Raw genomic sequence first — 14,196 nt, forward strand, 5'->3', positions numbered from 1 at the left:
TAGACATCTTTTACTGACTACAAACCTAGCCTCAAGCCCAGTGTTGACAAGGTTCAGTCAACAGCCAACTCTCTTCCTTCCTATTCCTGCAAATTGTGCCTATGAGAGTTATAAGGCCTTTGCTGTCCTTATTGAAAAGTACACCCAGTGTGACAAAGACGTGCATTCTCAATTTTCTTGGAGGACAGTGGAGAAGGGATCCCTGTATCCAGCTGGTCTATCAGGACCAATCAGTTAGTGCTGTTTGTGCAAACCCTACAATTCTACTTCTGCTCTAAATAATTCTCTACTTCAATGGCTCAGAGTTTTGCTAGATCTAATAAGAACTCTAAAATTATTTATTTCAGCATTTGGTTCTGCACCACATGAGAACATTGTTTTCTGATGGTAATAAGGGAGGGGACCACTCAGGAAAAACAAAACACAATGTCAAGGTGCCAACATTCTGTATATATATTTATTCATGTTTGTATTTGTGGATGGAAATTTTTTTCCATGCTATAAAGTTTTGTTAAGAACAAGTTGTTACAAATTAATAAATAATAGCTATAACTATTATCTCTTGTAAACAGAATAATAAACAAATAAGCAAACAGATGCAACTACTTTGGTATACACAGACATTCCATTGTTTTTTGTTATGAAATTACTATGAAACCACCATTTTAATTTATTTGTAGCACTTTCTCTTGAGATACAATTTTTTTATTGCACATTGCCTTGTACTTGTTTTACCAGCTCAGGTTTGTAGCATACCAAAGAATTACAGAAAACTTTTTCTACCAAAGGTGGAGCTTATTTTCTGCCATGTAGTGATTTATATGTTAAAATGTAAAAGAAGCAAGGTACAAAAATGAATGCTTGTATGTGTGTGATGTGTGCTCAACACTAGGAATACTGACTGGTATGAAAGGCTTTTAACTAGCTCGTCATCAAAATCATATATAACAGCCATTAAAGACTCACTTAGTTAGCAGCATATAAATCATTGGGTTGGTTATTCAAAGACTAGACAAACAGAATTCCCGGATACTGTTTCCACTTGGGTTTCCCAGTTCATATGGTTCCAGCTGGCGGTACTCAAAAGTCACACGATTTATGTGTTTTCCACTGGAGACCATGCGCACCACAGTGTTGTCACAGCCAATTTTCATTTGGGCTATAATTCATAGAAAAAGTAAATTTCCCGGCATGTTAAAAATCCCACAGTCAAACCATTTCTGTCAGTGAGATAATTTAAACACAAAGAAAGCAAGGGGACCTATCTTTCTATCACATATTCAAACAACAAATCTACTGTCAGGTGAAATGTTCTTGTTTTCATTTTTATTTTAATATATATTTAATAATAGAATAGTAAAATTGAACTCAGGCTTTCTAGTCATGTGCAATAACACTGTTAGATGAATAAAACTGGCTGGAATGGGCAAGAAGATGTTTCTTTGCACTTTGCACATTCTCCTACCTGCAAGGCTTCAGTAATAAAAGGAGGGTGAAGGGAAGTGGTCTGTTCACACTGCCCCTGAGTCCAGTATTCTCAGTGGAGGCAGTAACACTCTTCAGGGACAGGTTGGAAATTTCCAGGGGCAGTTTTTGACTGTCATACCAGGGGGTGCAAGTGGCATTTAGTGGGCAGGGCTGGAAGGTGAAGTGTACTGCTGAACAATTTTGTAGACCCCGAAAATTGCCTATTTATAATTTTGTGAGCCTAGATAACAATTCTAGTTTAGATAAATAAAACATCATTTGCATGATTTAGATATATACTGAATATACTCACTTTAGTTACATTGTTCACCTAGACTTTGTCTCTCTCATTTTTTTCTGTGCTTCCTATATGGAATGGCTTTTGATATACTTCCCTTAAATCCAGTCTTGTTATTTGTATGTGCATCTGACAACATCTGTGTGTCTTTTTCTGCAGATGTACCTGAGCAGTTACATATTGAAACTCATAGTATTTCTATCAAAAATTACCTTTACTTTATTTCTGTAGCCTTAGCTGGTTCCTGAGGCAAGATTTATCTACCCTGCAATAGTCCTTTCTGCTGTTTTAATTTTCTCTTTTTCCCCCCAACTTTGTCTCTGTAAGGCCTAAATTCTAAGGAACACCAGCATTACCATTGTATAATATCTACTTTACAAACATGTGCCTGGGTTTAAATGAGGCATAACAGAGTTATTGAGGTAAAAGTCAATTTGAAAACATAATAAACCCTATAATTATTTTAATAAAAGCACCAGAGAGCCTAGACTAAGCTTCTCCAAGAGGGTCTAAATTTAATTTTATAAAAATGATTCGGAAGGTCATTATTTTTCTGATCTTACTCTGAAATTTCATCTACATAACACACACTATTTCCTTTAGTTAATTTGCATATTTGACACTATTTATTATATGAATTATTTATTATTTGACATAATTCCTAAACAGATCCAGGTTCCCTAATAGCTCTTCATTCGCAGTTTAGGAGGAGGTCATGAAAACACGGTGAATGAAAGAACAAAATGAAGTCTAAAATGAACCACTGAGTCATATAATTAAGCTTTCAAATTATCTTAAGACTGGTTTCAATTATCTAGATAATTGAGGCAAAAGTGTTTTTTTGCCATTTGTCTCACCCTTTTTTACCTAATTCAAATCGTATAATTCAAGCACCAAAATTACTTTGGCTTCCATTATCTACAGTTTTAGGCAGCCCTTCACCTAATCTCACCCAGCCCAAAGGCATCTCCTCACCAGACTCCCGTGGAGACACCCAGTGCCTCAGGGACATGAGCAAAAGTCCAACACACGCAGTCTGAAGCTGCATGCACTGGTTTAAACCAGGGCTCAACTAACATAAAATAATCCCTGAGTTTGCAGCAAAGTGGGTTTTTAGAAACCTTTTGCCTTTACCTTGATTAGAAAGCTTGCCTCAGGCCCAGTCCTGCCTTAAATCTCATCTGAAACTCTTTAACAACTGGTATATCTGGGGGACAGTGGAATACATATCAGGCCTTAGAGTTTATCTGTATTAATTCTGTTTCAGAAAAGTTTTACTTATTAAGGTTCCAGCATTAGCTCACAGAGAAAAAACTGGTGGGCAGGCCAGGTTTTAATCAAAACAGATAACAGCTGGTCAAAAGGATGTCCGATTGGCAGCTTCATTACCTACTTGGTTAGTAATCTGTGGTTACAAGAGAGGGAGGGGCTATGATAAGAATCTGCCATGAGTTTAAAGACTGTAGTTCTGTTCTCTTGTGCTTTACTGTTGTTTCTTTAAATATAATCTCCGATTCCTGCATCTGAAGTACAGATATGGGAGTGACCTTTATAGAAATGTTTTATCTAAGTCTCTCCCTACCCCATTGACTTTGTTAATTTAGTTGTAAGGTCAGCCATTCCCACCCACCCTCACCTCATCTGAGCATAATCACACAGAAAGTCTTCACTGATCCCTAACAAAGAAGATCTGGTTCTGTTCGGCACTAAACTGGTCTTTTATTAGTCGTGACCACTGTTGGATTTCAGAGTTGACTTCTGTTTTCGCAGAGGTGTTCAGAGGCTACTTTGGCTGCTAGAAGTTGAGGGCATTCAGCAATTCTCAGAATTTTTACTAAAGCATATCACTTTTAAATTTACTTACTATGAGTAATACATACATACATATATATATACATATGTATGGAAAAGTTATTTAGGTATTACTTCATTGTTATACAATTATTAATTGATGACACATCTACTGTTTGAACCATAGTTTTCAGTTAGTACACCAACTCTTAGTCTTTAGAGGATGAAAGCAGGGACCTTCAAGAAGGTGGAAAGAGCACAGAACAAAAACAGTTCGTCTTTTTCATAGTTTTACTTAGGGCCAGCCTTAAATGTGCACCCTTGTTACTTCACAGATTTCTTTTCCAATTCCAGGTATTTTGATAATGCATTCGAATGATGCTGTACATGGGCTCAAATGTAAAATCCCCACATTGGCTCAATGTACAAAATTCAAGTTTTTTAATGGAACTTGCCTTCCCAAGTGTAAGAAATTTGAAGTGTCTTATTCAAGGAAATAATATTGATAGGCACTTAAATAATAATCAAAGAAATATCTCACCAGGACCATCAAAGGGATAGCAGAGATCAGCTAAAGGCATCATCTTGGTAGGGTCCAGTCCATTTCCTCCCAGCAGTTCCACAAAGTCTCCTATTCCTCCACAACTTGCTGAGGGCTTCTATGTGAATTAGGCAGCAGAGAAAGATAGTTAAACTAATTATGGAAGTCAAACCATTTGACCAATGGTAGTTGCTGGATTTACTCCATCCTAGACATCCTGGCAGTGCCATTGAACTTAACATCCAAGATGCCAGAAATTAAAAGCCATTTAAAAGGAGACATCCTAAGAACTGCTTTTCTAAATCAGCTGAGTAATTATTTTTTTAAATGTGTGTGAATTCTTTTTATAACCTCAAGGCTTGAAATGATGAAATGGGAATCCATAAACTTACTTTTTGAATCATTTGGATATACATTCTGAATTACTTAAATTCCTTAATGCATGCAGTCAGAATTTTTATAAGTAGGGCCTTCACATCAGTTTTTTCCTTCAACTTCCGTATTTTCCTCTTCTTTGTAAAGGACTTTTTCTGCTATTGGGACAATCCTTATCGTTTCTACAGATAAGGATTTAGGTTAGTTATAAGGATATTAAAGAAAAAGGACAACCCTAATTTGGGGCTCCAGTTAGCTAGAGCTACCATCATCTTTCTCCTTCCAACTAAAACAAATTTATTTCAAGCTACTCAGAACAAGATCTATTCTAAGACTTTGTGTGATCTACTTTAATAAGCTTTTCCTGCTTCCCTTCATCCTTTCCAAACCGCTTCATCCACATCAATTCCTGTGCTTCACTTCTGCACACAAAGCAGTTCCCCCCAGCCCAAAATGTTGCACTTGGGGCTGCCCCTCCCCTGTGATCAGGGATGGACTCATAGGCAGGCCCACACTTACAGGGTGAGGGCTTGGTTTAGTGCTCTGCTGTCACCGTCTTGGAATGCTTAATCATTTTTAATTAAGGGCTCCCACATTTTCATTTTGTATTGTCCCCCACAAATGATAGAGTGGGTGTTGCCTGTAATCTTCTTCCTTCAGTGAGGCACACTCATCTAGAGATCTAGTGGAGTGTAGCAGGTGCTCAGGATTAACTACACAGGGACCTACATCTAAATAGAGAACTGTACACACACACACTCAAACGTTTAGAAGACACAACTGCAACTGGAACTAAATAGCAAAATTAGAAAATAATATAACAGCAAGTCTTTGGCTAATGAAGGAAGCATGTGGAGACCCATGTTTTTGAAGTGCCTACTATGTGCTGGGCTCTACACATAATATCATCAAGTGATGACATAGAAGGTTAATTAGCCCTACTTTGTACAGGGCTTATCTTCTTATCTGAAGAGTTGAATAAGAGGTGAAGAAAAAAAACTTAATTGCCTTTCCCTTGAGTAGAAGGTTTCCAAGGGGAACATCTCATAAGACTAAATTTTCCACTTGGTTCTATGCATTCCAAGTTTCAGCAGAAGGTGGTGAGGGTGAAAAGGTAGGACTGGAAGATAAGAATACGAAATAAGGAAGTGAGGAAAAGTAGAAACTGAAGTGAGAGAAACAGAACAGAGAAACAAGGAAATTGGGTGCACCCATTCCTTGGCGTTCAATGATTTTCTTTATTCTTTCCAAACCGCTGAGCTATTCTTAGGAACAAGGGCAGGACTAATTGTGGAGAGATCTTCTTGGGGTTCAGCTCCTCAACACTGATCCCCTAGAATTCTTGCTGAGGTTCCATCTGCCTGGACTAAGCCACTAGCTCCACCTGCTGAAACTATGCCTGGGCGCGCACTCCGCATCACTCCAGGCCCTGCAGCCTGTCCGCCACGTGGACACCAGAATCACCGCGAGGCATCCTCTCCCTCCCGCCATAGACTTTGATAATGAATTTGGTCATGAAGTCAGCAATTCCCGGCCACCCTTACCCCACCTGCCCATAACCGAATGGATTCTGTTGCCTTCTTGCCTGACCCCTTCAGTGTTTTCCCCTACACTTAGAATAAACTCAAACTACTTAATATGATCTCTGGGCATGTACATCTCCATGACACTGTCTCATATCACTCCTTCTCTACCTTTCCTGTTTTCCACTTCTGGAACCCGGGAAGCCCATCCCCTCCTCTGAGCCTCTGCCCTACTGTTCCCTCTGTTCCCGGCCCTGCAGGTGGCTGCTGGCTCCTTCTTATCTCAAGTCTCAGCTTAAATGTCTCTTTCTCAATTTCTTTCCTGACCACCTCATCTCCAGTAGCTCCCCGGCCAGCCCTCTGCTCCTTTGCCCCCATCACTGTCTGTCACGCCACTCCACTGCATTTTCTGTAAGGCATTCACCACTATTTGAAATACATGATATGTTTGCCTCTCTTATCCCACTAGAATGCAGGTTCCATGTGAGCAGGACCTGTTTTGTTACTAATTTCCAGTATTTAGAATAGTACCTTGCACATGGTAAGCAGTCAAAAAATATTTTGTAAAGAAATAGATTCCTAGAACACTGCAGGCCTCAAAATTTTTTAAGGGAAAACTCCAAGATTACCCCTCCTAATCAAGCACAGCCAAAGGACAGATCTGCTATTTTATGCCAATCTGCTATCACACTTGCCATCTTCTTCTTATACATCAGGAATGGCACACAAACAATCTCAAGCCAATAAGGCTATGCCAGAGACACCCACCTACTCTGGTCTTTATCAAAGGATTATTCTTCCACTAAGATCCAGTAATAATGTTTAAAATTATTTAACTTAAATAATTTTTAACATTATTTTAAATAATTTAAATAACTAAAAAAATTCTGGCCCATGGATTTAGGGCTTAAAAGAAACTAGATATATACCTTTTCTCAGTCCTGGCCCTATTTATTTGGTGTTCACTGAAATCTGTCTGAGTAGGGATTATAATTGTTTTTGATCCCAGCAAACACATATGAGCTATCTTAACCCAAACATATGAGGTAAAAGGAAATGAGGATGACTCAGAAGGAAGATGCTACAGCACAAATAAATGTGTTCAAGCTCAGCATTAACTGTAAAGTCCATACAGAATTTCATGGGAAAACAAGCTGATGAAGATTCTCAGCTAATATTTTGCTGCAAAATGTATTGAATTAAATGTAATGCAAAAAACTCTTACTGCATTTTACAATATGAAAATCCAATTTCATATTTTATGCTACACCTAGCATTCCTTCATAACACAGTCCTGTCAATGAGATACTTCCTTTGCATCAAAAGAAAATTCCAATAATCAGAAGCACAGCTGTGCAGATGACTCACACTAGGTTCTGCTAGGAGAGAATTTTTGTAAAAGAGGCAAGTACAAGAGAGTTCAATTGTAATTATATATCACAACTTTACCAACTGAAAGCATTTCTTACATCACAAGGGAAGTATTCAAGTAGTCAGAGGGGTACCGGAATAGGCAACTTGCAGCGTAAGGGAAATAGAAGAGAGGTTTAGTTAACGCAGTCAGGGCAAGCACACGTGAGACGGAATGGTCACACAGGACATACTCTTTCTATTTGCTAATGGCTACGTTTGCCCTATATGGTTACTTTTGCTCTGATAAAGCTGTGGCCTTAGTAAATGACTGAGAAGCAAGTAAACAACTCACCTTTACCTGTAGACCATTTAAGTGTCCCAGGGTGAGATCAGATATTTTGATCGCCACAGGATAAATAATGGAGAAGCTGCAGTTTCGATGCTGATGTGGAACTACCAGGGTAAACCTTCCATTTGGGGTCTGGGAAATGACATTGCAGGCTTTGTAGAAAAACAAAATCACATGTTATCTACTTGGTGCTGGGTTTTTATACAAATTTATCCTATTCTTATTCTAGTCTCCTATTCATGGTTTAGGGCATCATGGCCTGGAAGAGAGTACCTATCACAAAGGCAGTTTGGAGACAGGAAGGAGTCGGGAATAAATATCACCAGTGAGGTATGGACATTGTCAGAAAGCTCTGGGCTCTGGGGTGATTCTACTGTTCATGACAGCAGGTTACCAAAATAACTACAAGATAAAAACTAATCAACCAGATAATACTAGGCAGTGAAATTTCTAGAAACACACCATTAACTAGGGTCCCTGTTCAAGCTGGAAGTCTAAAAGAATCTGGACTTACAGGTGAGGCCAGAACTCAAATGCTCTCTGTCCAAAACCTTCATTCATTGAACTTAGAGCCATAGTGTTATTTTTAAATAAGAAAGAAAATAAATATAATATGTTTAAAATAATAAATAATATAGTAATATCAATATATTATACCATACACTATATTACCAAATAGGCTGAAAATTTTGTTACAAAATAGGCTGAGAAAAATAGAAAACAGGCTTATGCCTGGTAAGTATTTGCTGGGTTTTAAGTGGTAAGTTGTCTAAAAGGTAAAACTATAATGTTTAATTTACTTCCAAAACTTTCTGAAATTTTTTGTTTTTTATCTGAAGCTTAGAATTATAATAAATTTCTTCTTTTAGCTATAAAACTAGAAGCATCAGAGTTTGTGCCTTCAAAAAAAAATTTTTTTTCCCCATATGGGACAAAAGTTTCTAACTGATCAGAATAAACTATCTCTTGCCTCCTTCCTATGCTTTTAATCACACTTAATTTTTGAAAACCCCAAAATTCCTTGATGTTTCTAGAAGGTTTCTGATTTCCAACCATGCAAAATGTAGAAGAAACATTTCATATTGTCCTCTAGGATTATCTGTTCAGAAACAGCCTTTTCTGGGGGGCTTCCTTCAAAAATTTTTTGTTTTTTAAAACAAAAATTGGAAGATCAGTCAGTATATTATTCTTTGGCAGATCATTCTTCAACCACATGAAGTGTTAATACTATTTTATGCAACCAAAAGTGAGTGATGTTTTCTTTTCCTGATTTTTAAAAAATATTTTTCTCTTAATTAGGAAAAAATAATAAACAGATGAATGAACTCATTTTGATTTAAGATAATGTATTTTAGGCCTGGACTGTTCAGCATTATAGCATCTATGTGTGTATCATCAGAAATGAACTGATTTAGAGTGATGGGCTCAGAATCAGAAGGCAAGATTGAAGTGTTCTGGTCCAACCCTCTGCTCAGGACATGAGATCTGTCTACAACATCCGAGATACATAGTCTTTCAGCATTTGCCTAAATATCTCTTAAGACTGCAACTTCATACCTGATCCCTCAAGCTACTCCCAGATCAATGGAATGACATGGAGGGATTAACATTTGTCACTGAAAGTATTGTAGTACCTCAGGAAATCAGAAGAAGACTGGAGAAAAAATAGAATTCTACCTACCACAAATTAGTATGCTATCTAGCCTGGGACATAAATTAAAAACTGTCATTTGATTTTCAAAATAACAAATAGGAAATATCCTTTAGGTCATTTGTAATTACAGAATTTCCATTCAAATTTCTTAAGTCTGTGCCTTGATACTCTTTGAAAAGTAGATTTGACTCTCCCTCCCCCCAAGTCCTGCCTTCTACTGAGAAGACAGGGAACCCACTTACGAAAGAGGTTGGGATCTGTCTTTATGGTTAATGTGAATCCATTTCCTGGCTCATGGATCCGGAAGAAGATCATGGCCACGTTCTGGGATGATCGGATGCTCCTTCTGCTAAGCCCACTCTCACAGAAATCTATGTACCGCTCAGTGGTGGGGAGAGGGTGATCCTGGGAACTGGGGAACTTCTCTCCCTTGAGAATCCAACCATCAAACACCTTCCAACAAAACACAGACACAGATGGTCACTTCCATCAACTCCTGAAGTCATAGGTGTGTTGAAAAGTGGGAAAAAGTTACCTAGTAATGGGCCTTCAGTCACAAGGCAGGGATATACTCCCCTGCCCACTTGCTCTCTATTCTGACCATGAGAGGTGCTTGCAAGTAATAGTTTTAACTAATTATTGCTTTTTTTCTTTTTAAAACTTAGAATTTCCAAAGTAAACTTTATTATACTTCATTTCATAATTTCAGCCAACTTGGTAAATGAAACTACAGACAATATACATTTTTATCTTGGTCATATTTTCCACACATTCCACCTGGAGAAGAATTCCACAAAGGTGTGTGATTTGGGTTTCAGTTCTTCTCTTTCTTCTCCTCATTGAAATATGAGCAAAATATCTCAAAAATAAACAGCAAAATAAAAACTGGAGCAGCAACTTTACCTACCTGTTAGTGATTATATATGCTCATTTTCCTCAGTTCCATACTCTTGTCACATATTAAAGTATCAAAAACTGCTTCCATGCTTAGCAATAGCTGGCATGCCACTTAGGACTTTATTCCTCCACTTGTTAAAGTTTGAAATTGGACAAAAGGTCAGGGTCTATTGACTTTACTCTTAAAAAATCACCATAGGTTTCTGATTTAATGAGTCCAACCCAGGTCACATTAACAAAATTACCAGCTATAAAGTACTTCACCAAACCGTCCTACCCAGGTCACATTAACAAAATTACCAGCTATAAAGTACTTCACCAAACCAGTCCTCTTTTAATGTGTTTAACAGGTTCCACAATAATTCCACTTTGGAGATTTTAACCATGGTCATTTTAATGGGACTGCAGAACTCCAAGCTGCCCTGTAGGACACAGAGTGACTGACTAGGTGAGGCGATGTTGTAAGGGTGGGGGATTTGTCCGTACCTCCCACCTGCCTCAGACTAGCTTCCCTCTCAGCGTCCCTCCCAGAAGTCAGTCCCCTACTGCTCCAAAATTGGGTCCCCCAGGCCTTTAAGAGAGCCTCTCTGAGCCTGGAACAGGTCCACAGAGAGATGGACCAGAAGGGGCCCTCAGGCCAGTTAGTTTGTATCATTTTTCATCTGCACCATATTTCAACACAGTGTTTCTTGCTGCAGGTTCAAGTCTTTGGAAGCGCCTGGGCGCTGAGAGTGCACAGAGGGGAATTTCAACTGCAGCGTCCCAGGCACCTGTCCTTCAGGATGTGGGTCCTGAAATTGGCGAGCTTCGCACCGCGTAGGGGTCCCAGAGCGCCGCTCCCGCTCCAGTACCCCAGTGTGAAAGAGAACCTCCTGAGCCCCATGATCGTCAGCCCCGTAGCCCCTGACCCACTTCCGCCGCCGCGCCCCGCAGCCAGGGCGCCTCACCTTCAGGAAGTCCCCGCGCTGACAGTCGATGGAGACCAGGTCATAGCGGATGGCGATGAACTCCTCGGGCTCGCTGATGAAGAACGCAGCACAGTGCAGCTGTGGCCGGTCGGCGGTGAAGGTGAACTGGCCCTGGAGGCTCAGCATGTCCAGGCAGCCTGGTGGGGGGTGGGAGGTGGGGGCAGGGGTCCCGAGATGCAGCCACCGAGGCGCCGGCCCCAGGCAGCCCCTCTCCAGGCCCATTCCCTGGTCTGCAACGCCGGACCCCTACTCTCGGTTGCGCCTAGCTTGTGCCCCCCTGGTGCACGTCATCCATCTCATCACCGCGCGCCCTGTCGGAGGGACCTTTAGCCACGGAAATGCGCCCCGGCCATCCTAGCCACCCCTGCGGGGCAGCGCCCCACACTCTCCTGTCCTGGGCGCGGAGCCCCTGCCTCCCAACCGCCCTGCTGCCTGCGGCCGCTCTCCAGAGCCCCGACTCACGGAGAGCGCGGCGGTACAGCTGCTCCCCCGCCAGCTCCCGCTTCAGGTCGGCGCTGAGGAGCAGGAAGGGGTCATGGTCCACCGCTTCCCGCAGCTGGCAAGGAAAATAGGTCAGCTGGGAAAAGTTCAAGGGGTGGAAACGAAGAGCAAGAGCCGGGTACCCTCCATGCCCCACAGCAAAGAGAATAAAGTAGTAGAATCCATGTAGCCCGTTGGAGAAGACGGGAAGATCCTAGACCTTTTCCATTAGACCAAGGTATCCTCAGGGGCAGAGGGAAGGAGGAAGACAGCCTAGGGGAAACCAAGGGAAAGATGGGGCCCAAAAGACAGGGAAGAAAGCTAATCCCTGAGATTAAAAGGCTGAGAGCTCACCACCTCGGCCCCACCCAAGGCTGGGCTCGGCTCAGAAGGTGTGATGAGTCTGTCAGGGGACAGCTCACCTCTAGGTACCGGCTCTCCCCTCTCAGAGCCAGCAGGAAGATCAGGACGAAGTGACCCTGAAGTTTGAAGGAAGGAAACATGCTGGCGGTGCCTCTGAGCTGGTGGGCTGTGATCCGAAGGTCTCAGGCTTTGCTTTTCACACCTTCACCCAGGCTGAGAGCTAGAAGCTGGTAGGGTCCCTTTGCTGGGTCTCTTTTATAGCGCAGTGAGGAGGGGAGGCTCTCTGCCCCTTAGCTCATCTGAGCTCAGTAACCATGGGTTACCCTGTCTCAGTGACAAAATGCGTGGCGATGACGAGGGTCCAGCACTCAACCACAGATTTTCAGAGTGGTCCAGCATAATTTACCAAAAAATGATTTCAGGCACTTACAACTTAGTAAACTAAAGTGTGGGAGAAAGAATGAGGCAGGGATGGAGAATACGGAAAGACATTTACTTGACCTGCCAAATGCTGGATTCTCTTCTGTGAAGAGTCAGGGAATTTTTGGTTTTGCAAAGCAAAGTGACAAAATTACACAAAGGCAGAAACTACCCAAATACATGTAACCTCATAATGCAGCCTTGTCACATAACCTTGGATGGAATCATGCTGGAAATCATCAAGGAATATAATATTCGTGCAATTGCTCATGACTGTCAGGAAGAAATTTGAGGGTTTTTCAGCTCCAAATGAAGCTGAACAAATGCTGAAGTCTGATTTTGCAGAATTTTGTAGTAATGCAACTCTAGTTTCTCTGTCCCTATGTCTTTGCTTTATTGTAGTCCAGTTTCTTATAAGCATTTCCTTAATTGAAAGCTAATTCTGACATCTGTGGACTTATAGATTTTAGCCAAGTTCTGTCACTTAGCCTGCTTGTGTACACAATGGACAGATTCCTGGGCCACCTAACTGTAGCCATGAACTCAGCGTCTATCTGAACCACTGAGAGATTAAGTCGTGTCATTTCACACCTTCAAATACTTATATTACTTTAATATTCTTCTAGAAAGAACTGCCAAAAAGCTTTATTAAAGCTGCTCATCAGCAAATTTTCAAGGCTAACCAAATGACTTAGACATCCAGAAATACTACATACAAGCTTACCTTTTCAGATTCAACAGGAAAATAATTTCTTCTCCCTTGTGTCCAAAATTGTGAAATATGGGGATACTCCACTTTCAGTTTTCCCACCCATTTTGAATCTATGCACTAAGTAACTATAAACCCTAAAAGCTTCATGTTGTTTAGCTCTGCCTGACAGAAAATACAATACTACCCATAGCTTTCTATGTTATTAAAATTATTACAAATAATGCGGCCATAGTATTAGGATTTTTACTCAAGGAAATAGTATGTTTTTAGTTTATAAAAATACTCAGAATTAAGTAGTAATTTACCTAGTGGTGTCATAACTTGGTATTTTCATATTTAAGACAATTCTGAGCTCCAAAGGGGCTGCCTCAAAATTCCTTAACCAGGAGGCCTTCCTACCATAGTCCGACTTTGTGAAGAGTCCCTGGACTACCAACAGCATGAGGGGGAGGAATGCCCAAAGGCCATGAACATTGGTCACCATGTGCTGGTCCTCATTCTGGGGCTGTTTATATGTTTGAGTTTTAGAGAGGGTATAAAGAAACCTGAAAGGAATAAAAGAGAAGAAAAATTAATGGTTAACACCAACTTGCCTGGCCTCAAATACTCCTCCACACCATCTCAAGGTCTGTCTCCCCCTGCCGCTTTATCTTGGAGGCTCAGGCATGCTCATTCCACAAGCCTCAGGCCCATTCTCCTCTCCCATCAACACAGTCGTAGCCCTAGCCTACTCCTTGAATTCAGACCAGCAACGGGCTGGAGCTCCCTGTTTGTACTGCTATGGGGGTGTGGCTTTAGTGCATCGCCATGGGGACATTCTTGTCCAACCTACCTCTACACACACACACACAGACACAGTGCTGTTCCTCTCATGCACTCATGATGCTCCGTCCCTGGGAACTGCACACAGGAAGAGCTAGGGTGAATGAGGGCAAACATAACCGCAGATAGTAACATCCTATTTTACACAACAATCCACAAAGTACAGTATATGGATGAATTTTA

At 41.0% G+C, this 14,196-nt stretch overlaps 1 protein-coding gene across 1 annotated transcript; it reads right to left on the reverse strand.

Moving 5' to 3' along the window:
- Positions 1-442: 442 nt before the first annotated feature.
- Positions 443-12,405, reverse strand: CRHBP (corticotropin releasing hormone binding protein). Its single transcript, XM_017645379.3, has 7 exons — positions 12,119-12,405; positions 11,679-11,772; positions 11,196-11,353; positions 9,594-9,804; positions 7,701-7,849; positions 4,098-4,215; positions 443-1,159 (listed from the first exon to the last, which is right to left on the reverse strand). The coding sequence occupies exons 1-7, from the start codon at positions 12,197-12,199 to the stop codon at positions 1,002-1,004; spliced, it is 969 nt and encodes a 322-aa protein (XP_017500868.2). The 5' UTR covers positions 12,200-12,405; the 3' UTR covers positions 443-1,001.
- Positions 12,406-14,196: the final 1,791 nt, after the last annotated feature.

This window comes from Manis javanica, chromosome 1 (assembly GCF_040802235.1).
Source record: "Manis javanica isolate MJ-LG chromosome 1, MJ_LKY, whole genome shotgun sequence".
NCBI classification, from domain to species: Eukaryota; Metazoa; Chordata; class Mammalia; order Pholidota; family Manidae; genus Manis; species Manis javanica.